The following is a 24,168-nucleotide window of genomic DNA, read 5'->3' as shown; positions in this document are numbered from 1 at the left end:
TGTTTGTTTCCTGTGAGATGGTGCAGTTATTCAAGAAAGACTTGAAGAGATTGTTTTTTTTAATTGAATCCCACTTTGGTTTTTAGCTGACAGCTGTGAGGGGATGAGTAGAGAGCCAAACTGTCCTTTGGGGGTGCTCTGTGGCCAGCAGGGCTGAGCTGCAGGCACCAGAGCACTGCTACTATCTACAGGTCTGCTCTGCACAGCACTCGTCCTGCACACAGAACCACTCCTGCAACAGGGATGCCCATGCTTGGGAACAGGACCAAAACACAGACACTGAAGTGTTCTGGCTTTGGGGAAGTGCAAGCTGGCAATCTGCAGCCTCTCTGTCCAGTGGCTAACCTGTGCCAAAAACACCAAATCAAGTGGACTTCATTAAAGGGGAAGGCCGTCTCTGTTGCATGAGAGTATAATTTCTGCCTTTTTTAAATTTATTTTTAGATTTTTTTTTCTACAAATGAAGAGGAAACATTGCACTGTCAGGTGCAGAGTAAGAGGAAGTGTCTGCTCCCAGATGGCAACCCCCTCCCACCGCAGCACAGTGGTGCACAAAACACAGTGATGAACACAAGGGCTGGAAACCACCTTTGAGCCTGCATTGCTGAACTTCTAAGACCATTTGTGATACAAGTAGAATTTAGTAAAATCTAGTTGTGGCTCTTTGTTGCTTGGAATTTAATTAATTTTTCCTTCTGTGCCTTTTCCTCTGTAAACAAGAAATTTTCATAGGTGCTGTTCTGCCTCTATCAGTAGAACAGACAAGACAACCCAGAATGGGTTCATCACTGTTAAATCAAACACAGAACAGGAGAACAATAATAAATAAATCTATCCAGCAAATACAAGCAAACCATGGAGACATCAAAGCATCTATTTAACAAATGTTGTGGATTTCAGAGTCAGGTTACCAAAAAGAGTATCAGATCACAAGCTTTCAACAAGCAATAGAGGAAGGGCAAAACTCAGAAAAGGGAAAAAAGTACTTTTCCCCACTAAAAAATTACATTTTCCTAGTAAGGAACAACCCCCCAGCTTATTTGCAAAATCTTTATCTACAACTGAATGTCTGCCTCTCGTCATGAACAGGTAAGTACAGAAGCAGAGCACCTTGCAGCCACAATTAGAAACTCAAACAAAGGACAGTCTGATCTGACACAGGGAACCTCTCTGAAGATTTTCCCATTTAGGACGCTAGAAAAGCTCTTTCAAAACTGATTCCCCAAGACCAGCAGGATCTGCAGGCTAAAAAATCCAAATGTTCCAAATGACTCTCAACTCCACACTGAGCATGCAGTTCATATGACCACTTCTGGGAAAATAAGTAGATAAGTAGCTGTTCCGTCCTCTCTAAATACCAGCTTTTCTGGAAAGAGGTGATTTTTAGTCCTGGATACGTGGTGAAAACTTCACTATGACTGCAAAGGAGCATTCTGTCTTTTTTTTTTTTTTTTTTTTTTTTTTTTGGTGGAGTCCTGTCCTTTTGTCAAAAAAGACCAGTAAGTAATCTGCCACACCTATTATAATTACTGTCCATGAAGTATTAGGGAATACCAATAACCTCTAGTATTGCAGGAGATTGTTTAAGCATTAGAAAGAACAGATACCAAATAATGCTCAGAAATTTCTCGTCCACAAAGCTCAGTCCTTTTGATATTTCCAAAGAGGGAATGAAGTGGTAAATTTCTAACAGGTTATGTTCCTATTCCTGTTTCAGAAAGACAGCGTGACCTCTTCAAAGCCTGCACAGAGGATCCCCACGGAAATCGGCGGGTCCGGGTGCCGGGGCAGACCCTGGGCAAGCAGCACCCCCCTTCCCAGGCAATGCAGCGGCAGGGCCATGGAAAGCTGTAAGCCACAGCCCCCCCCTGGGCTCTGGGGGCTGGCTGGGGACAGAACTGGGCACCTGACACTTAGAGAATAATCCACAAATTTCACCTCCACAGATTTGCTCGCTGAGCACTTCGGCGGACATAGAAGAGGAGAGGGGCATTCATGGATTGATTGCAGGAATAAAACGAGCGGACAACGAAACGCTTTGGAATACGAACTTCTGGGAGGGACTGGTTAAAGCAACGGGAGGTATGAATTATTCTGGCGATAAACCGAGGTGTGTTAGCAGCATGGGAGCCACGCCGGGCACCGCTGGGAGCCGGGGGGCTCCGGCAGCTCCTGCCGAGGGCCGGGGTCTCAGCGTGGGGCCGGGGCGGGATGGGATGGGATGGGCCGGGCCCCGCCCGGGGAGGTGCCGGCCCGCACTTCCTCAGCCCCGCGGAGCAGCGGCGGAGCATGGCCCAGCGCCGGGAGCCGCGTCCCGCCGCGCCGCTGGAGCGGGAGCTGCTGGCGCTCGGGTAAGGGCGCCGCGGGGACAGCCCGGGGCAGCCGAGGGGCTGGCGGGGTGGGAGCGGCTGGCTCCGGCTGCTGGGTGTCGTGGTGAGTGAGGGATGGGGCGGGGACGGCGCGTCTGTCTGAGCGAGGCCGCCCAGGCGCTCCGGTGCTGTGCCCAGCGCCTCGTCCCGGTGATGGATGGGGGTGAGGGGCTGGCACAGGGGACCGGGAGAAATAAAGCATAGTTAGAAAACCGAGAGCGGGGCACACGGTTCGAATGCACTGGGGAGCTGGTGGCAGGGGTGCACCTTCCCGTCGGAGAACCTCTGTGGCCTCAAAGCCATCGCCATGGGATAGAGCCCAGGGTGTGCCGTGCCACTTCCCTGAGTTCCCAGGGAGCACCAAACCCGCACCTTCCCTCAGATCCCTGCCCTCTCTGTGCTATCCCTTCCGCTGCTTCCTTGTAGCTGGGCCTGGGCTCTGGTCTGCAGAGCTGCTGTCCTTGCTGGGCCCCGGGAGGCAGCGGGATTCCCAAAGGTGCCTGGAGCATCAGGAGGGACAGCAGCGGACAATTCACAGCCATTGCGAGGAGAAAGGAGAACATCATGCTCACCGAAAAGCAAAAGCCCGGGGTCAAAAAGGAAGGCTGAAGGTTGCAACAGACCTTGTTCCCTGTCTTATGTGGCTCGCCCATTTCTTCTGCCAGTTAGTTTTGGTTTTTGCAGGAGGAAGGCTTGGGTCCCTTTGTCACCGGCAGCAGTGCCGTGGGCAAGGAGAAACATGGGCTGGAGGAGCAGCATGGGTGGGCACAGGCAGGGTGGGATCAGTGGCAGCAATGCAGAGGGGAGGCAAAGCAGAAGAAAGGCCAGTGGTCAATCTGACAAAGCAAAAAGGCTCTGGTATCAGCTCTGCATTCAAAAAGAACTGATGAAAAAAGTACAGGTGTTTTGCTTCCCGAGTATTTGTGGATTTGGACCAATTAATTTCTTATTTTTGTAGTTAATTCACTTAGTAATTCCAAGCTACTTTGTTGCACTCAGATTTGTTCACTATCTCCACACTGGTGCTACTTTCCCATATTTAAAAAAACCTTTCAATGAAATGCCTGGTAACTGAAGCACCTAACAGGTACGAAATTCATTGAAGTCACTTTGCCGTGGTACCCGGAGTAGCCATTTTATACTTTTTCTTTACATCTGTAAGATTATGCTCATCCTAAAACAGAGTCTACAGGGAAGAAGGAAAGAAAAATTAGTTGCAGCTGTTGTAGGAAGCATGACTCCCAATTACCAGACTTTTACTGACTTCCACAATGTGGTCTGAGTTAATATATGCCAGAAACATGTGCCTATTAGCAGCAAGGAGTTCATTCTCATAGACAGTCTCGTAGAAATAGAGCTTGATGTGGTACCTAATGTGGTATACATAAGAAGGAAAGAGTACAAATTAGAAGGCTACAAATATGCATTTTTAAAGCTGTATCTTCTTTATTTTACTTCCACTTCAATGGAAAACCTAAACTTTTCACCCTTCCACAGAACACTCAGCATCTCCTTCAGGGAAGTGTGTTGAGTTAAATGCATTAAAGTTGAATAAGCAATGCCAGGTAAAGAATCCCTTCAAATTATTAAACAAGGCCCTTTCTTTTCTGCTAGTATTGAAGCCACTTTTCTTCCCCTTTTTTTTTTTTTTTTGCCTAAAGATGCAAAAAGAAGCCCTCATGCAGCAGACATTCTTGTAGCATAATCGGAAAGATCTCTTAATGTAAATACTTTTTCAGCCGTGACAAGTAGGTGTATCACTCTCCAGACCATACAATGAAATTTTCAGTCATCACAAGGGTTTTCCATCCTAAACTTAGCCCCCTTCTCACAGTGCAGAGCTCCCCTGACAGCTGATGCAGTGTCCAGCACAACTGAGACCCAGTTCTGGTGAGGAGTGTGTGTCCAACAGAGACAATGGTCATTCAAATGAGAAGCAGCTTCAACACGGACATATCTTTGGGGGGGAATTTGAAGCAGTTTATTTTAAAGCTTCTGCTTTCTGGTACAAAAATCAAAGAAGTTGGATAAGGTTTAAAGAAGTGTGAAATGGGAAGGACTTTACTCTTAAGAGAAGAGGCTGAGTACCAGGATATGCTCGTAGTTTACCAGGCTAGCTGCTCAACAGAAGGGAAACTTGTTGGAAAAATTCAGATTACAGTCAGCTTCGTTGTATTGATGTGTATATAGGTGGACCTAATGCTTAATGAAGAGGAAGATCAAAAGCAGAATACGTTGTTAAAAACTTGTTGCCTCACCCATTAGCTTTGTCCCAAATCTACCAAAATGTTTAAAGGGAAACACTGAAGTTTGCCAAAAGAGACATAAGCACCTTGGCTTAAAAGGAAAAGGAAACTGACCATGGGACTCTCCTCTGAAGGCCTCTTTGGTTATTGCTGGAGTCAATCCCTTTTCCAGTTGCCTTTGCTGCTGTTAGAGCTGAAGCACAGCCAGGAACAGCAGCTGGAGCTCCGTGGCTGAGCACGTACCGCGGGGAATTCCGCTGAGCAGTCATTTGCGCAAGAGGTGAGAATGTGGAGTAGCCCGTCATCCCGGTAACTACAGGCAGCTCTGGCAACACAGTTCCCATCCCAATTCAGCTTAGTCTGGGTGACACTTTGTTTATCAAAAGTGAAAGCCACAGGGCGAGAGAAAACAAATTTTTGTAGCCTTTTTTCCTTCTACAGTCCAAACTTAATCTTTGTCACCCCTTGCAGCAGAACTTTTTTGGCCTTTCAGGTCTGACAATACCATGACAGATGATATTTTTGAGGCTGGACAATACATTCCATGCTTAGTTTTAGCAACAGAAGATAAATTAAGCCACAGGCCTAGATCAGGTGATAATAAAATTGTGAAACTGAGGAACATGTTAGACTGGAACAGGGTAAATGGTCATAAGAATTATTTAATCTCTATTTTCTAATTTAAGGAAGATAAAAATTAAAGTGACTAGAAAGTGGGCCAAATAATGGGTGAAAATCAGAATGAAGGCAGTTGAAAGAAGGGGGAGAGAAAATGGAAGTAGAAAGCAGAAGATGAACTAGTGAAAGTCTACAGTTAGAAGACAAACCTTAAGACTGGATACAATGATGTTATTTCCTCTTATTTCTATTTTTAAATTATTTTCCCCCATATAATGGCCTCCTTGTATTCCAGCAAAGTACTTTACACAGTTTTGTGAATTTCAGTGTAACACATTGAAAGGATGTCTAGTAAATACTGATTTGGTTGCCTGACATATGTAACTTCTGTCTTAGCATTCTTGCCCTTTTGGAGATTCTCTAGAGCTCTGTCAACTCATGCACCACTAAAAACATGGCCAAAACTTCACTTTTAGTGATGTGAGGTACAGAGAACCCTTTTGCAATTTTCAGATGATGGGCAATGCTTCTAGGGTGTGATATTAGGAAAAAAAAAATTAAAATCCCTAAACTTGACAGATAAGATCTGGAAGCTGCTGAAATACAGAGTGCCAAAAATAGAGAACTAGTGAGTCAGTTTTACAGTCATTTTTGGAGCACAGGCGTGTGAAGAGCATTGCTTCCAGCCAGAGGAGACAAGTCAGTGCTTTCCCATGCACTCCATCGAGCAGTGCTGGGGACTACTGCTTTAACTAAGAGTGGGAATATATCTTTGAGGCTAGAATATAGTTTCGAGGTGTGAGCAAATTCAACTCCTTGTGGTAGAGGACATATTTAATTAAAAAAAAACCCAAAACAACAAAACATAAAACTTGCCAACATCTACCACCACAGAAAAACCCCACAAACAACAAAAAATCCAGTCAAGCAACTGAGGGTAAATAACTGCTGTGAGCACTACGGAGTGAAGTCCTACTGGGAGCACATCAGCCTACTGGCTGATCTTCCCAGTAATCCGGGTCGTTGTTACCTTCCAGAGGTGGACAAAGGATAAATTAGACTTGCTGTGTTCCTGTTTGGCTCCTGCAGCTCAGAGAGCCAAAGTGCTTTCGCCCACCACATGGCACCAGCACTATTGCCCCTGCTGCTGCTGCAGGGGAGGGAGCTTCTGCAAGAGAGCACAGCTCACCCAGCTGACCACCAAGAATCTCCTTCTTGCTTCACAGAATGAACTTTGAATTGCTTGACTTTTCCACAAAAGCAAGCCAAACATGCACAGAGTTTCTAATTCTATCCAGGCTACACCTGCCTGAGAACATTTGATAATGACACAAAAACCAAGTGTGACCTCTGCCTACTGCATTTATCTGATAGCTGGGCATACTGCAGAGTTATCACTCCAAACACTTGCACCAAATAGCAGCCAGAACTTCCAGCTGTGCTCTCTTTTGGTGCTACTATTTTTCATTTTTGTGAGGAAGAAAAGCAAGTGCTTCTCCTGTATGTTACACAATTTGCACATTAAAATGGCTCAGAAGAGAATGATGCAAGTCAGCATTCACCCTTTCATGGATGAGTGTTTGTGTTCCTTGTGTATTCTGTTATTGTTAAAAAGTTTATCCACCTAATGCAGCTACAAGTTTATTCAGCAGCCCCTATTTACACAGGCAGATTTTTTTTTTTTTTTTTTTGCAAAATATCCAGGTGCTTGCTTTGAAAACAGCATTATCAGAAATGACAGATGCCATACCTGAGGGCACTCGTCTGCAGGGGACACAGAAATGAAGTTTCATTAACATTTTTCATTGGAACAGCTTGGGTTGTTAAAGAATGAATGAACATTTTGAGGATGATGTTCTAACCTGAACAAAGAGTTTCCCACCCCAGACTTTGCTGTAACATATTCCTGATCTTCACTGTGGTGTAGGTAGCTCTAGTTGCTGCATTAACTACAGAGAGATGTTCCTAAAAAGAGATTTTAGCATGAGTGGATCCTGTTCTGGAGCTGTGATGATTGGAACAGCTGCAGAGGCACAGCTGGCCAGCACAGTCAGGGCTTGTACTCCAGCAGCCACCAGCTTATTCCATGGGGAACCCCATGGGCCTGGAGGGACAGATCTTCAGGGCAAGGCTGAGTGCTCTGATCAGTTTGGGCATTCTGGGGCACTGGGTGTTTCATTTCCTTCTCCTTCCTGTAAAAGCTGTCAGTGAAGTCCTTCCTCTATGCCATCACCAATGCAGTGTGGCATAAACAATAGGCTGATATCTGGAAATGGTTTCTTTTTCAAAGGGTAGCAAAAGTGGTCTCACTGGCTGTGCTTGCCCACCCTAAGACATGCCTTTACTGGCCATTCCAAAGAGCAGGAAGGATGGCATGGCCATTCAACCACACACAGTGACAACACAAGCATGCTTACATGGATGGGATAAAGAGATTTAATGCCATTTAGGATGAAGTTAAAGTAACAAGAATGGATAAATGACAGCAGCTATAAACTCTGAGCCTGAGATTGCTAGTCAAATTGTAGAAAGGGAACCCCAAAAAGTTGACCACACTTTTTTTTTTTAATAGAAGAAATGAAATTATTAGAAAAGAGAAACCTCCAGAAATATGTATACATATCAGAAGGGTGTACAAGGCCAAGGGCAGCCAGAAGTGGGTTTGAAGCAAGGAAAGAATTTCATCTATCTTTCTTCTTGTGTTTCTCAGAGAAATCTCAATTAAGAACCTCAGGCAATTTTTACACTACTGATAGTTTTCAGTCTGAAGAGTGTCAAAGTACAGAGCAGATTTCTGGACTTGTTTTGTAGTGAATACAAGACTCTATAAAGGTGACTCTTGGAGGGACCTTCAGAAACATCCCAATTATCCAACATTATCCAGCATGTTCAAAACCAAAGATTTAAGACAATTTACCTTATGAAGGACTTTCTAGGGGCTTCAAAGAGATGGGTGTTTGTAAAGCATTTTAATTTCCTTTCTGTCTCGTTTTAAGACAGCACAAAGGTAGATACAGTATTGTGTTTCCTGCCCCAGTGTAACTCAGAAGACAACTTAAACTTCACCTGACGGTGGACTGCCTTTTACAGTTTTGCCACATGAGGCATAAATCCCATCTTGATTTGCTTACTAATTTCAAAGAACTGCTTAAAAGTCTTTTTTCTGGGACAGATAAATAGAAGGATTCTCCCTGTGAAAAATACTTACATTTACCTGAAGTATACCTAGTAGTGTCTAATCACAGGACTGTTGGGGATTAGTTTTAGTCCTGGTGATTTCTACTTGTACTGTCAGCTCAGGCTTGATTGTGAGAGTAGACTGCATAGGTGTGCAATTGTTTACCTTCCTGGTGGTCTGTCATGCAAATTCTAAATTTTCTTCAGCATTTTAATATTTTACCTGTGTTTATGCAATTGGAACAAAGTTTGTGTGACCATTTTCACAGTGGAATATCAAAGTAACCCGATCAAACCATCTGTCACAGTCAGGAAGAGAAAAATCCCAAAACTACATGTAGCAGTCCATTTGACACCAAGATCTGCATTACTGTCTCCCATCCACTTCTATTTTTTGAGCTGAAGAAGAGGAACATAGTAACATTTGAGGGATTTTTGTCTGAGACAGCATATTTAGGCAAGAAACTAGTACAGCCTTGTCATCAAAGCTTTAAAAGTGTGCTTTCAAACAACATTATTTTCCCAATTAAGGGGTTTATTGTTGGTTTCTGGTTGGTTTATGTATTTTTTTTTGGCATAGTAGTAACATTTCATTAGTCACTGGTCTTTTATGTGTAAAGAGAGTGTGAATTTAAACACAGCATTTTTTAAACTTAAGTGACTTCTCTTTCAAAAGTTTAGTAAAGGGGTGTTTTTTTGAGATCCGGTAACAGCACAGTTATGAGCAGCATCAAACTAAATCTGCCTCCTTCCTGACAATGACCACTCACAGATTTTCTCAACATCTGCTTCTTTTGCACAGAAGTTAGCCAAACAGTGTGAGGAAATCCCACCCCAAACACAGTGCTGCATTCTCAGCTGCAGGTCTGGCCACGCTGGTACCATCCTGCCCACACCAGGAATGATCTGACCTTTGCCTGTTCCTTACTTGGGCAGTTAATCCCAAAGTGGATTTTGGCTAACAGGTGTTCCAGAGGATGACACTTTGACTCTTTAAATATTCATTATTTTATTCTACTGTGTAGATGGACCACAGTCTAGAGCCAAAGCAGCAATGCCCTGCCTGTATTGAGTTTCACATGGATCTTCTCTTCCTCTGGGTTAACAGCCTGGAGTCTCTCATAAAGCAATTCATCAGCCAGCTGGCCTTTCAAATAGGCAGCCGTCCAAATCCAGAGTTAAAGCTTTGTGTGAGGTGCCAAGTTTGGTGGAAATTTGGGATGAACAGCTAAGGAGAAAGAGGATACAGTTACACCTGGCTTCATTTCTAAGACTGCCACATTACAAGCTGTGGAAAGTGCTGCCATGGCACTTCTGCTTTCAGTGGAACTGTGTTTCTTTGGCTGAAGCAGTGACAGGCTTTGCCCCCAATGCTGCAGGCATTTAAAAGGGAAAGGTGACTTGGCACCACTCCACACACAGACAAAGGAAGCTTGCTCCCAGCAGAGCCTTGGGTGTATTATCCCTCCCTCTTTCTGCTCCAGAGGCTCATGTGTGTGTGCATGGCTATGGTTATTATAATGTGCCTTGTAGGATTTCAGCTCCAGCCTTTTACAGCTCCAGCTTTTTGTGTTCAGTCTCAGGCTCATTTCTAGTGAGATCCTTGTCTCTTGTAAAAAATTGAGTGTTTCCATTGTGGAACATTTTGAATGGAAACAAACCTATAAACTACACTTCCTGGACTTCTTTGCAGGTTTTTCTCCCTGTGAAGTCCTTTCAAAACTTTTTATATAAAAATAAAGTTAATTTTCACTGAAGATAAATTGAAACAGTGTTTAGATGTTTTCTTTTGTTGCTCAGCTCACAGGTGGCCAAGAGGCAACAATGGCAAGACATCTTAATTTTCACTGAAATGTTGTCAGTTAATTTTGTTCCCTTTAATTCTAAGCTTAGGCAAGCACGTTTAATTGCAGTTCCTGGCAGAGAAGACACGTTGAAGGAAATACAGAATTTATGAGGAGTTTAAGCACTGCCTGTTTTGCCTGTTTGCCCAGAAGAGGATGTGTACCAAAGACCATACATATGTCAGGAAGTGCAGCTTCTGAAAATAGACAAAGGATTCTCTATACCCCCCAAAGCTGCTTTCACCTTATCAGCACAGACCTGGGTAATTTGTTGCTCATGCAAGCAGAATTAGCAGGGTTTTTAGATCCAGCAAAACACTCAGCTGTTTGTACGCAACTTTGTGTTAAGGAAAAATAGTTTTTTGACTGTGTCAAAAGATGGCCACTGCAAGAGGCACAGATCTGTGTAAACTGTGAGTGCCTGCGAGGAGGGCGGTAACTCAAAATTGTAGAGGAAGGACTGCAACTAACACTGCCTTTTCTAACCCTGCTCCAAAAAGCAGCACCAGAGTGAAGGATGCTCTAACCCCTTGTGTCTCCCCAGGTGGTACCATGACAATCTCACCCGACACGCAGCAGAAGCGCTGCTGCTCTCCAACGGGCAGGATGGGAGCTATCTTTTGAGGAAGAGTAATGAAAGGGAAGACCTGTACTCCCTCTCTGTAAGGTAGGCTATGGACAGAATGAACTAATCTAATGCTGCCCTTACTTCCATGTTTGAATGTCCCATGCATTACAGGTTTTTCTTTTTCCCTAGGGTTAAAACTATTTTGAAATATATTCCTATTGGTGTAATCCCACTGAATGACATTTTGCAAGAGGTAAAAAAAAAATTGATTGGATTTGACAACTGCTCTCATTTTTCCAAATTATGAATTAATCTTATTGGTAGAAAACATAATTCTATAGAATGGCTGTAAATTTTCAGTCTGCATGATAAAAATCTCTATATCAGTCAAAAGAGCTTAAGAAACAGGTGGTGGGAGTAGAAAAGTTTTATGGTGAGGACAGCAGCAAAGATTTAGCAAGTGCTAATCTTACTAGTTTCTGAATCCCTGTACAGGAACCATCACCTCTGAAGGATGATCCAGTGTTTGGCTGTTTTACTCCTCCACTCTGTGCTACGGTTCAGCCTTAGCCAGGTCTGGGTGACTAAATTGAATAGCACCTTGTGAGTGATCAATGCCAGTGCCTTGAAGTCAATTACAGCAATTTAGGACACAACTGGTCAGGATACAACCAGAGCAGAGGAAGCCTGGCCTGGTTACTTCACTATGGAATCACATTTAAAGAGTCTCCCATAAGGAGAAAAGCCACAACATTTTATTGAGGAAACCTAAGGACACATGCATTAGACACACAAGGTACTCCCTGCACATTGGCTGGTTAGAGGTAACCAGCCCTAAAAATATTTGTAATCTTTGGCAACTGTGTGATAAAAGCAGCCTCTAGACCAAAATTTTAAACTGGTGCATGCAAGCTGATTCCTGCTGCAAACTGAGCCTCTGAACAATTCATGACCACAACTCAGCTGAATCACAGTAACTTTCTAAAGTCACTTTGATCTGTAATGCTGCTGGTTATGCCCTTGAGATTGTGGCTTTCTGCATATTCAGTACCAGGAGCTGTTACAATCTGGAAGAGTAGCTGCTTGGGAGCTGAGGAAAGTCTGATTTGCACATACCCTGTTCCCCAGGAAAGGCAACAATGAGGTCTTTGACCCACTTCTGACAGAAGATCTAGGAGCAAGTGTGCCTATGCACACAGTGTTGAAATTATTACCACTATAGGCAGCCATTTATACAAAGGGTGCCCTACAGATCTGAAGGTGATGTTACAAAATGAGTATTCAGACTAGCAATGACTGAATTCAGTGCAAGTGTTGCCAAAAAGAATAGTGGCATTTATAAGCAATAGCTTTCCTTAAAAAAAAAGTAATTTCAAGTGAATCATTGTTTTTCTGGTTAATATTTTTTTTACTTTAAAATGTTAAGCATTATTTGAGGTAACTAGTTCAGCCAATTAAAAATATATATATGTATCTTGAAGGTAGTTTTAAAGGGCATTCAGGAAACAACTTATTGTAATAAACCAAAATTTAAATAGTTCTTTTAATAGGAAACAGAAGTGCTAATTAATGAAAATAAATTTGCTGCTTCTCTAGATTCTAGCCTTAGAAGACCTACAAAAGTCTGTTTCAGGCCCCTTCCAATCTCTTGTTCAGCTCTTCATGTAGTGAGAATTACTCACTGCATTACCATATGAACTGAATAGCCCAGTCTGAGTTTGGTCTTTTATTCTGTTCTGCTAGTTTCTGCTGTTACATCTGCTTTGAATACTGATTTTGATTTTAAAATGTTTTTCAATTTTTCTACTGGTTAATGTTATGTTTTCTTTCAGTTTTTTGACTAGTATTAAAAGTTAATAGTAGAATAAGTGATTCAGTTTTGTTCTGATACATTTCTGTAGAAAAGATAACTTCAGCAACTCTAGCTGTCCTTTTCCTTCTGTCCTGAAATATCTTCTGTAGCTTTTACTTTATTTTCTGCCTCAGCCTCACAAGGAACTTCGGTCATGATTATAGTTTGGGGTTTTTCAAGGAAAAACTGCTTAGCCATCCCTTGAGGTTTTTATTGACAGCTGTAGGAAGAGAGATCACTTATTCCCTGAAATCCCCTCCCACAGCTACGTTAGCCAGTTTGAAAGGGAAGTAGGAAGCAGAGTAGAATTTGCTCTCATTGCAACATTGTCTTGAGAAATTAAACAAAAATATGGAAATGCCTGTAATTGCAGCAGAGTCACAGCAGCTCTTCCCTTGCATTGAGCATTTGCACTTGGCTTGTTGTGCCTCAGCTTACTGTAGCACAAAACATGTGGGAGGCCCACAGAGGCCTTCTTTTTCTGTTTTCTACAGTATCATAAATACTGTTCAAAGATAAATCTTTAAATACCAGTTTGAAACCATAATCTTCTTTGGAAGTGGGAATAAACAATGAAAGAGATGCTATAATTAATTTTCTTCACCACACTTTTCCAGTATATTTGCTGTGTAAGTTTTTGCTCAGACAGTTTGTTTTGGGTGCTAGTAACATTAACAAAAGTATCTTTTTCAATTGGAGAAATACTTGCAATAAGTGCTTCACTGTCTTTTGAAGTCAAAATAATTGTGTATCCAGGAAGTGAGACCTTGCACACTTCTCTAAATGCCATCAGGTTTCATAAACAAAAGCTATCACTTCCCTTACAGAACAAGGACCCAGGTTCATGTTTGTCAGTGCCCATCCTAGTGGAACCAATCATCCAAATACAGAGACAAAGCAAACAACTGCTAAAGCCCTAGGTATTTAAAAATAGGTTATTAAACCTGTTTGGGTGCAAAACAGAGACAGCCTATTTTTCAAAGGGAAGCAGAAGACATTTGTAGTGAGATTGGGATGCTACTTGAAGAGCAAGACACATACTGAGTACACCCTCAAGGCTGAAGTCCAGTAAGTGAAAGGATTTAGGCAGAAGGCTTGAAATCTCTCTTGTAAGTCTTTTTGTTGATGCAAGAGTTAAATTGACCAACTTGTCCTTTCTAGCCTGTCATCACCTCATATCTGTAAGTCAGCAACTACAATCTGATTTTCAGCTGTACTGAGTGAGGGACAGTAATGGCAGTAGTATTACTATTGGGACAGTGATGGGCAGGCAGCCTGTGACCTGGGGCCCTGTACTGAAAGATGCTATTTAAGGATTGTACCTGCAAAATGCCTTTGGCATTTACTTCTTGACAAATCTTCCTCTTCTATTTTAGGGGTAAAGACTCTGTTAAACACTTCCATGTTGAGCACACAGGAACCTCATTCAAATTTGGATTTAATGAATTTTCTAGCTTGAAAGAATTGGTCATGCACTTTGCAAACCAGCCTTTAATTGGAAGTGAAACAGGTAAGGAGAGCCATATTGTGTGTATGAACATATTTGTAGCCATGCTTCACAAAGATCTAACTAAAAGGAGCTTCTGTTGTGCTAGCAAATAGATCTTCTGCTAAAGTGTTCATAAATTCACGTTTGTATTTGTCTCTAAATAAATTCCACTTCAGAAAATCTTTCAAGTTCTTTGAAGATAAACCACACATAAGCTTATTGGGCTTCTGCTAACTAGGGCTGTGAGCTCCTTTCAGTTTCTCAGAGGAAGAAGGATTTCAAAATACCCGGAGGATTAGAACATTCTCAAAACCAGCAAAACCACTGTGCAAAAAGCACAGTGTTAGTGAGGAAATAAATATTCATCTATGAACTTGAAATCCCCCAGTAAAAATAAATAGAAAAGTGACTTGAAATGGTTTTATCTCACTATTCTTTGTCCAAGGAAGGAGCCTACGGTGTTATGCTCCTCCTTCCTGTAGGGAATGTTTTTGACCAGCTCTCCTGTCCTGCCTGCAATGCCATCACCATGCTGATGCCATCTGCCATCACAGTGATTTTTCTTGCTTTTAAGAGGAGAGAGAAAACCACAAGTATCTTTAACAACCAACGTGCTGCCTGAATTAAAGGGTCAAAATATTAAACTTGATTCCTACAAGAATTGAACACCATCAGGCTAGAATCCCTGGAGAAACAGAGTGGATATTATCATGGCAATGTCAGTTTTATGTTTAGCTTCAAGCGTAAGAGATGAAGACCCGTCAGTACAAGTTAATGCCCAAACTTCAGTGTCCTCTGTGGCAAGTGTATGCAAATAACTCAGAGCAGTGCTAATTATGTATGCAAGAGCCCAGTTAAATGATAGTTGGCACATGCAATAACTGTAACTTGTCACACACTAAACTTGCACCAGTACTCTGCTAACCCAAACATTAAATTCAAGAGCTCCTTTGCCAATTTCTCCCCCCAAGAAAAATGCAGTTCTACACTCAATATGGCACTTGTATCTTTCGAAACACTCTTTTTAAATTGCTTTCAAGAATGGTTCAAACACAGAGCTCCCACATGTATGATCTGTGCCAGTGAGCTATTTTTCCTGGGAAATCAGGCATGCACCCACAGGCCTAGCCCTGTAAAGATTTCAGATGACATAAAACTTGTATCTCCCCATTCCTCACTCCTTCACTGCATGTGTTAGACACTAATAAGCAAGACATTGGTTTTATCTGATCTCTATGGATGAGATTAATACTTGCCACCTTAAGGTTTCCTAATCAGATTCTACTGGCTTTGTGAAATCTCTAAGTCAGATGTGCTACAAAATTAAAAAAAAAAATTGGATATCATATCAAGAAACCTTCCACCTTACCATACCATGGAAAACAGTAGAGGGGAAGAGAGAATTAACACTCAGGCAATATTTCTTCAGATACAGGTGTCAAATTTCTCCTGGGTCATAACCATGTTTGGTCAAAAATGAGGTAGGGGCTCAGAGTCAACTCCAATCCAAGCATCAGCAGTTGCAGACGTGGCAGAATAATCTTGCTACAGTGCAGCTTTTGCTAGATCTTGTGTATAAGTATCAGATTATTCTGTACAATTGTCTTTGTGGAGGCAAAAACAAAATCCACAGAGAAAACAAATATTGTATAAAGTGTTATATTAGTCCTTCCATTTCTGCAATGGAGCTTTTTATCCATGGTGTACAGATGATGATACCCTGATTCTGTGCAACAGCTCAGGAGTAGTTTCTATGGAATGATGATGGAGCTGTTCTCAATTTTATTTTAAATGGTAAAGCGTAATTTTTCTGCAAGGACAGACAGAAATAAAGCAATATTGACTTTCCACCTACAGCAAGTTGAATAGATCCCATTTGCATACACCCCCTGTGCCTGCAAACAGATTTCAGCTGGTTACTTCAAATACAATTTTTCCACTTTTCTTTTTTTTTTTTTCTTCACCCTCCCATTACAGAATACTTTTAAATTACTCATACATCTGTAGGTTTCAAGTTCAAGTTGCTTCCAGTTCTAGCATCCCTCCTCTTTAAGAGCTGCAATATCAGCATAAAATGCAAATGGAGCAGCATTTGGTATGCTGTGACTTTATTTTTAAAGAATGGAGTTAGACAGTGGAGCAGTTACTATTTCAAGGATGTTCTTGAAAAGTACAATAGTACTATTGTACTAAAAGTACAAAAATACTATTTTGAAAAGTACAATACATTCACTATTGAGAATGCAGGTTTTTTTCAGGGAACATGCAATAAACATGACCTTACTTGGAGAAAAAGAAGAATGTCTACAATGAAAAGTTTAACTGGGAAGAGCTGTGGTAAAAACAGTTGAGGGTGATGGTAACGTGGGTTTACTGTTAGGAAGTCTGTACCCAAGCTCTGACAGATTAGGTGATTTAAGCACCAGCTAGTGGCATGTTGGCAAACCCCATGACTCCTATGCCTCGTGTCTAGTTTAGCATCCTGCCCACCCTCCAAGCCAGCCTCTGGGGCAGGAAAGCAATTTAAAATGTCAAGAGACTTCATGCAAGCATTTGCAAGGGTAAAGGTTTTGAAAAGGTACCATCTATTTACAGTTTTCACAGCTGCCTTTTTAATTTTAGGAGAAGGTGAAATTAACCATTCCTCAGAGATATAGCTACCGACAAGTTATTTTCTAAGCTGGACTTGCCAAATGGATTACTCCTGCTCTTTTCTGTCAGGAACTTTAATTGTCTTGAAGCATCCCTACCCACGGCAAGTGGAGGAACCTTCCATTTATGAGTCTGTCCGAGTTCACACTGCAATGCAGACAGGAAGGACAGAAAGTGACCTTGTCCCAAATGCTCCCTCAGTAAGTTGTGTTCTGGTGGGAGGGGTGCTCCTGGCCTGAGCCTAGCATGATTGTTGGAGTGAGCTATGGAGTAAGACTGGTTATTAATCCCTCTGTGGGTTTGTAAATACGGGAAGTCTCTGCCAAACAAGGCAAAGCAAATACAGACTTGCTCAGTACAGGCCCATGGCAAATAAAGGCTTTTATAATTGTTGTCACTTCAATACTGTCCCCTGGTAAAAACCTGGGTGAGTCTGACTATCCAAACAAAGACTATATGAAAGATTTTCATTCTCATGTTATCTTTTAGAATAATTTATTTAGAATAATCATTATTAAAATTATTGTGAATTTTTAAAAAATGCATACAAAAAAAAAATCATATACATTTGGGCCACCTATTCTGACATTTGAGACTCACTTGAACAGCAGTTGGAGCCTCTAAATCCCTTGTAACTCACGTATAAGTGAGACAGGTGGTTTCTCCAAAACAGTTTGCTCTGAACAGAGAGGAAAGTATTTTAATTATATACTGTATTTTTGGGGGGGAAGAGGAAGAATTATGTTAATATGGGTCAATGAAGTTGCGAGAAGAACCACTTATGATGTGTCTCACAACCAACTCTTCATCACCAAGTTACACTTTAACCTCCAAAGAAGCTTGAGTTCCACACACCACCAATAATAAGGTAACATTTTTTTCAAGAACAAGCAGTAACTTGTCAGGATTTTGATTTTCAGAGATCTCACAGCCAGGTCCCTGCAGAGAATTTCAGTATCTAAGAAGTGATAATGTCCAAGTGTCACTCATGATGACAGAGAAACGGTTCAAACCCCAATTTTTCCAAAAGCACACTGAACATAACAGGTTTTTCCTGTCCAGCATGGGCCTGGTTGAGAGAAGAGAGCAGCTCAGTAAAACAGCACTTTCCCCTGGTTGCATTTGAGGAGCCTTTTCTGGGGATAATTCTGCTGTCAGTTAAACCCCATGTGCTCCTGGTCACAACACCTACAGGGACAGCCATCCAGCTTCACTAAATGAAGTGTAACTGCAGCTATTTTGGTGTGTTTGGCTGAGAAGGGGCAGGGCAGGAGCTCCCTGGGGGAGGCACAGCCTGGGGGCTGCTCCAGAGCCAGCACTGCTCCATGTTCACCCTAAGACAGCTGGATCAGCCCAGGGGGAGCACTGAAGTGACTCTGGGGAGTTTCCCAAAGAACTGATGCATCTTCCCAATGTTGGCAAAGAGGGGGATGTGGGACATGGAAGCAGAGCTCAGCCTCTAACCACAATCCCTTTCTTTCTTTCTTACTTCACAGCTTGGTACCAAAGAAGGATATTTGATAAAAAAAGGCAAAATAGTCAAGGTAAGGAAAACTCTTACTTGTTGCTTCCACTCTCTGATCACCCACAGAAGCTAAAGACAACATGGAGCTGAAATTGTTCCACCTGTATTTCCCTGCAGAGAGGAACAGTTTGTGTTTTGAGCAACAGCAAAGCACAGCTGTAAACCAGGGCAAGCCAGCAGCTTTGAAAGTTTTTCTTTCCCAAGAAGTTTTAGACTAAACTCTCCCAAAACAGTTACCATTCATTCTTGATCTTTCAGAGCTGGAAAACAAGGTGGTTTACACTGCATAGGAATGAACTGAAGTACTTCAAAGACCAGACAGTAAGTAGCAAACACCAATTCCACCTTTTAAACATCTACACAGGCAGCTGCAGCCTCTTGTCTCTCTGGCTTCTCACACCTGTATCACAGCTTTCCAAGCTAAAGCTTGGAAAAAAGCTTCCCAAACTGTCAGAGGGGTCAAACCTGTCAAGTAAAGTCAGTTTTGCTGATGACTTGAACAAGAGAAAGTAAGTTTTACATTTACTGTCCTCTGCCAGTCTTAGCTACTGGATAGAATTTACAGGGATTTTTTGCAAAGAATCATGGAATAGTTTGGGTTGGAAGGGATGTCAAAGATCTTCTTCTTCCAAGCTCTCCACCACAGGCAGAGACACCTTCCACTAGACCAGGCTGTTCCAAGCCCTGCCCAACCTGGCCTAGAATACATTTTTGTTTTGCTTTGTTAAGTGAATTTTAAGCTACCAGCACAACACAACCTTTATTTGTAGCTCAGACACAACCTGACAGAGGGCATGCTGCTAAAATAGTTCTGAAAATACTGGTAGTATCCTTTGCATTCTTTGATTTCATCCTCTTATTTCAAGTGGTCTCGCAGGATACATGAAAAACTATTCATTTAAAAATTCCTTCTGACAAAGATCAATCTGCAGCATCCTTACAGTTGCTGCTCCATTTCTATCTTGATCTGAGTAAAGATAAGAAACATAGCTGGAGTTTCTTTGCCCTTACAATGCCTTTGTTTGAGGTTCCTTCATAAACACATCCAAACTGTTCATCTCTGCCAAGCCCTGTTTCAAGCCTCTAACAGATTTTTACTCAAGAGCAGACACAAGAGCCCTCTCTCACCAAACATTACCATTTCTAAACAGTTATGTTTTTGCAGGGCTTTCCACCAGTTTTCATTTCAGCTCAAGACAGCTTGAGTTAAGTTTGCAGGATAGCATTTCAAAGAGCAGCACTCCATTAGTGACTTACCAGGCAAGCAGAACTCCTGTATTTGTCAGGACTACAGTCTCCTTCCAGGCAGCAGCTCCAGTGTCTCCTGGCACTCCTGTTGTTGCTGTGGGGTTGCAGGGACCTACAGGTGGGCAGGTTAGCCTGCAGCTAACCCTGGGGTAGTATTTGGTATCACACCTCAGCCCGAGGGGCTTTCTTCTGATGTAGGGTGTTACTAACAGCCACTGAGTCAGCAAAAATATTAAGGGAAGATGAGAGAGCAGCAGACACCTCCATACACCTGCTGAAGGACCATGGAAACAGCTAAGGCTGTTTGGGAAGAAAGCAATTAAGCTGTCTCTTCTGAGGCCTTAACAATGTGAGGCTGAAACAAATGGAGGAAGAGCTCTCACACTTAGGGAGAATGAAACTCCTAAGGGAGATGGGTTGCTCTTATACACAATCCCTGCACCTGAGCTCGTCCAAAGAAACTTTTACACACATATATATGTGCGTGTGTTTGTGCACACATGCTTCTCAGGCAGCCAAATCTATCACTTCTGCTGCAAGCACTACTTTGGCTTTACTTCTACATTTGTCCTGACCCAGCTTCATCCTTTTAAGGCACTTAGGAATTAATTCAATCTCTAACAGCTGGCTGGTCTGATAGGCCCTATACCCATGCCTTTGTGTCTGTAAACCTTGGCTGAAAGTGGTGCCAGGTTTGCTGCCGTGTCAGTCACATTGCAAGGCTTCAGCCAAACCCTCAGCAGCCTCCATGTAGCTCAAACATTCCTGCAGTAGAGATCTCCTCTGTTGCTTGTCCAGATGTGAACAGCCCTGCATTTTTTGTATTAAGCTCACTTTGTGTCATACCACTGATGCTTGTTAGTTTGTGCTTATAGTGTTACAGCCATTGTAACTATGCCTGGAAAAACCTGTGGAGGTGCCTGTAAAAGTCTAGATGCACTGAAGATGAAGAGAGATAGCCTTATCTTCTGTTTTCATGTGTCCACATTTTAAAACATTTTCTCTTCAAGGCTACGGAACCAATTCGAGCACTTGACTTAACTGAATGCTCAGCTGTGCAATTTGACTATTCCCAGGAAAGAGTCAATTGTTTCTGGTAGGTTGCAGGATTTTCTCCATGTTGCTGGGAAGTTCAAAGGGAATTTTGAAATATAAACAATGTATGTTTCTGAAAGGTCCTTTGGTGGTTGTGACCCTGCTCATCCTCTAACTCACAAGTCTCTTTCTGTCAGACAATCTCTGTCAGTCCTGCATGGCTTTGCCAAATTACTCCTGGCAAAAGGTGGGCCCATGTGTAGTGGGCATTTCTAATTCTGTGAACATCTATAATCATCACCGAGACTCATGGATCTTGGGGTCAGACACTGATACAGGTCCCATGGTAACCTCTTCTGTGCCCAAATGTGGGTCTTTTATCCTTAGAAGGGTCCTTGTCCTTAAGGACCCTGGGCTGTAAAAGGCTGTCACCCATTCTTGGTTAATCTCCCTCCTGGTGGCTGAAGGGGAGCTCAGCCTCCCAGAGACAGTCCTGCTCTGTCTCAGCAACTGCTGGCATAGGCCAGCTGGGCTCAGTTTTGTGGAGAACTGCCAGTTGTTCTAGCAACTTAAGAAAGCTTTGTTTACTTGCAGTTTAGTGTTCCCACTAAGGACATACTACCTGTGTGCAAAAACGGGGATAGAAGCTGACGAGTGGATTAAAATCCTGCGGTGGAAACTGGTAAGGTGATGTGTGCTGCTACTGCCAGCACAGCCCCCAGGACTGGGGCACCCAAGGGCTACAGCTCTCAGCACCTCCAACAAGGGAGAACTTGCTCTGGCTGCCAGGCCAGCTAGATTGGAATATGCATTTTCACATAATCACAGAATCAATTAGGTTGGAAAGGACCTCTGAGGTCATCAAGTCCAACCTTTGATCAGTCACAACCTTGTTAACTAGACACTGTGGCACTGAGTGTCATAGCCACACCCTGTCTTTTATTAAGCACCTCCAGGAATGGTGACTCCACCACCTCCCTGGGCAGCTCATTCCCAATGTCTAACAACCCCTTCTGTGAAGAAATTCCTCCTGATGTCCAGTCTAAACCTCCCCTGGCACAGCTTGAGGCTATGTCCTCTCATCCTGTCACTGGTTGCCTGGGAGAAGAGACCAACACCCAGCTGGCTACCCCCTCCTTTCAGGGAGTAATAAGGTCACCCCAGAACCTCCTCTTCCCCAGGCTAAACAACCCCAGCTCCATCAGCTGCTCCTCATAGGACTCATGATCTAGCCCCTTCCCCTCCACTGCCCTTTTCTGGAATCAGACACCTTCTTGAACTGAGGGGCCCAAAACTGTACACAGCAGTCAAGGTGTGGCCTCATCAGTGCCATGCACAGGGGCATAATGTATCTCTCTGCAAACCCACTTCAGCGTTTTTGGGATGCACTTTTACAGGCACACTCATTTGTAAGAAAAAATTACTTCCATCTCTAAGGATGTCATTATATGTGCTTGGTAAACAATACTGATCATCAGCCCAGACCGCGTGTCCTGGGTCATGATGGCAGGAATGAGGAGACAGTGTAAAGGCTTGAAAGCACTACTTCCTATAAAACTACGAGGAATTGGGTGGGTTGTACTCAGCCACATGCATGCAGCCAAGCAGTAAATGGGCTGTCTTTCTGTTGCAGTCACGGATACGGAAGCAGCTGGAGGAGCGTAGCGCCACCCTCAGTTCCTAGCGGTGTGCCAGCGCTCCTGCTCCACGGGCAGGAATTGCCTCTCTCCAAGGGAAGGCATTGCTTACCAGAGGGCAGCCTCAGGTCTCCAGTGCTCTCTGTGCCCCTCACAGAGGTCACCCAGCTCTGCACACACGGGATCCTGCAGCTCTGGGTGCTCTGGGGCTGCTGAGTCACGCGTGGGGATGGTTGCAGAACCAGAGTGTGGGTTTGATGCGTGTGGTGTATGCCTGTAATGCACTTAATTCAAACTCCTGCCACCTAATCACAGAAGTGGGCACTATTCAAAACTTTTGGGGTTATTCAGAGCACTCATTAATTTATTACAAGCTGCATCACAACTAAGCACTGGTATCATATTCTGTAACCTTGAACCTTTTATTTAAAACAGGTCCTTTCTGGAAACATTAAATATCTTTTTACTACCTGTTTAGGCTTTAAACCAAAAGAAAAATGACAGAATTACATTTTGTAAATAGTATCTATATTGCAATCCAGAGAGTAGTATTTCAAGGGCCTTTTCAAAGTGACAGATGTCAAACAAACTTCTGTATGGTTTAGCTTTATTCCACAGTGATGGCTACAAGGGAATGTTTGTTTCAAACAGCATCTGTAGGTAATGGGGAACAGCATCATGTAAGCACACCTGTATACAAACCAGGGTTCAGAGAAACCACAGGACACACATTTAACAGCGTTGTGGCTCACTAGAGAGACAAGAAGTGAAACCCCATGATGTTGGTGCTGTACTCTAAATAGGTGTTACATTTTGGGAGCAAAGTTTGACACACTGGAGAGGCTCAAGACCAGACTGACCCAGCTGCAAGATCCCCTGAGCAATTCTGTGCCTCCTTGAGGGCTGGCAAAGAGAGGGGACCCTCTCTCCCTGTATAACAATCAAATTTGTGCTGAAACAGCATCTGCAAACCTCTCCTGCTGTGCAATACTGCAGTCTGTGTTTGGTATTGATCATGCAGAAGGTGTCTGATAATTGCCTTTGCTGGGAGAAGAGTGCAGAAGAGGAAGGCAAAAGCACATTGGAAGAAGAAAGAAAATCTAAATTAGGACATATAAATTGCGTTTTATTTCAACTTAGAAATTTAAAGTATTTGTAAATATTTTTATACAGACTTTTCTGAATAAAATGTCATTATAAAACTACCACAGGTCTTTTATATTCCTGCACTGTATTGTTAAAGCTTTGTGCTCCTTTTTCCCTTAATGAAGCTTTAACAAACTGGCATCTCCCATTTAATTAAAAACCTTTGCTGAGTTTGTGTGAGAGAGAGGCAGCATAAAGGGAAGAGAGAGCTTATATTCTCCAACAGCATCACTGTCCTGTGAACATGGCTTGGAAATAGAGCTTGTGGGGAAACCACAAACATTGCTTTCCCTTTTTCACAGCAATAGGCTGCCTCACAAAACACTGGGCACAAGTTCAGCACATGGTGTCACAAACTCAAGCCAGTGAAAGAAACAGCACTTGGGTGGCCTTGGAAGCCGTCACAGACAGATGGGTTGAGCAGAAGCAAACAGCAAGGGGAGGCCTTTGCTGGAACACAAAAACACATTTTGCCAGAAATACACACACCTTCCAGCTGCTTCTGTAATGACCAGCAACCAAAGTCCCATTCCAACTTATTTTAAATGGAAAAGGGTTGACTGACAAGCTGTAATCTCTTTTTGAGACAAGAACTCCCAGCTGTCATTTCCAGCACCATTGTTTCCCCCCATGCTGCCTGATGCACCACAGGTCAGTGAGGTGTGAGCACAGGGCCATGGCATCCCCTTTCCCAGCCTGGGACACAGACCTGCCCAGAGCTGTCCCCCAGATCTGCAGTGCCTGGCAGGTGTCATAAGGGGA

General features: G+C 42.9%; 1 protein-coding gene across 1 annotated transcript; it reads left to right on the top strand.

The window, feature by feature from the left end:
• Positions 1 to 2,289: 2,289 nt before the first annotated feature.
• Positions 2,290 to 23,480, top strand: DAPP1 (dual adaptor of phosphotyrosine and 3-phosphoinositides 1). Its single transcript, XM_036381951.1, has 9 exons — positions 2,290 to 2,351; positions 10,799 to 10,921; positions 14,051 to 14,184; positions 16,885 to 17,015; positions 18,312 to 18,359; positions 18,599 to 18,661; positions 20,599 to 20,684; positions 21,218 to 21,305; positions 22,257 to 23,480. The coding sequence occupies exons 1-9, from the start codon at positions 2,290 to 2,292 to the stop codon at positions 22,305 to 22,307; spliced, it is 786 nt and encodes a 261-aa protein (XP_036237844.1). The 3' UTR covers positions 22,308 to 23,480.
• The last annotated feature ends 688 nt before the right edge of the window (positions 23,481 to 24,168 follow it).

This window comes from Molothrus ater, chromosome 4 (assembly GCF_012460135.2).
Source record: "Molothrus ater isolate BHLD 08-10-18 breed brown headed cowbird chromosome 4, BPBGC_Mater_1.1, whole genome shotgun sequence".
Lineage (NCBI taxonomy): Eukaryota > Metazoa > Chordata > Aves > Passeriformes > Icteridae > Molothrus > Molothrus ater.
The sequence above is the reverse complement of the archived record's forward strand: the minus strand, read 5'-3'. Positions and strand labels throughout refer to the sequence as shown.

Excerpts from the sequence above, each read along its gene's own strand:
- DAPP1 (XM_036381951.1), top strand. The coding sequence starts at position 2,290 with ATGGCCCAGCGCCGGGAGCCGCGTCCCGCCGCGCCGCTGGAGCGGGAG. Across the intron at positions 10,922-14,050 it reads CTGTACTCCCTCTCTGTAAG|GGGTAAAGACTCTGTTAAAC; the intron begins GTAGGCTATGGA and ends CTTCTATTTTAG. Across the intron at positions 17,016-18,311 it reads TTGTCCCAAATGCTCCCTCA|CTTGGTACCAAAGAAGGATA; the intron begins GTAAGTTGTGTT and ends CTTACTTCACAG.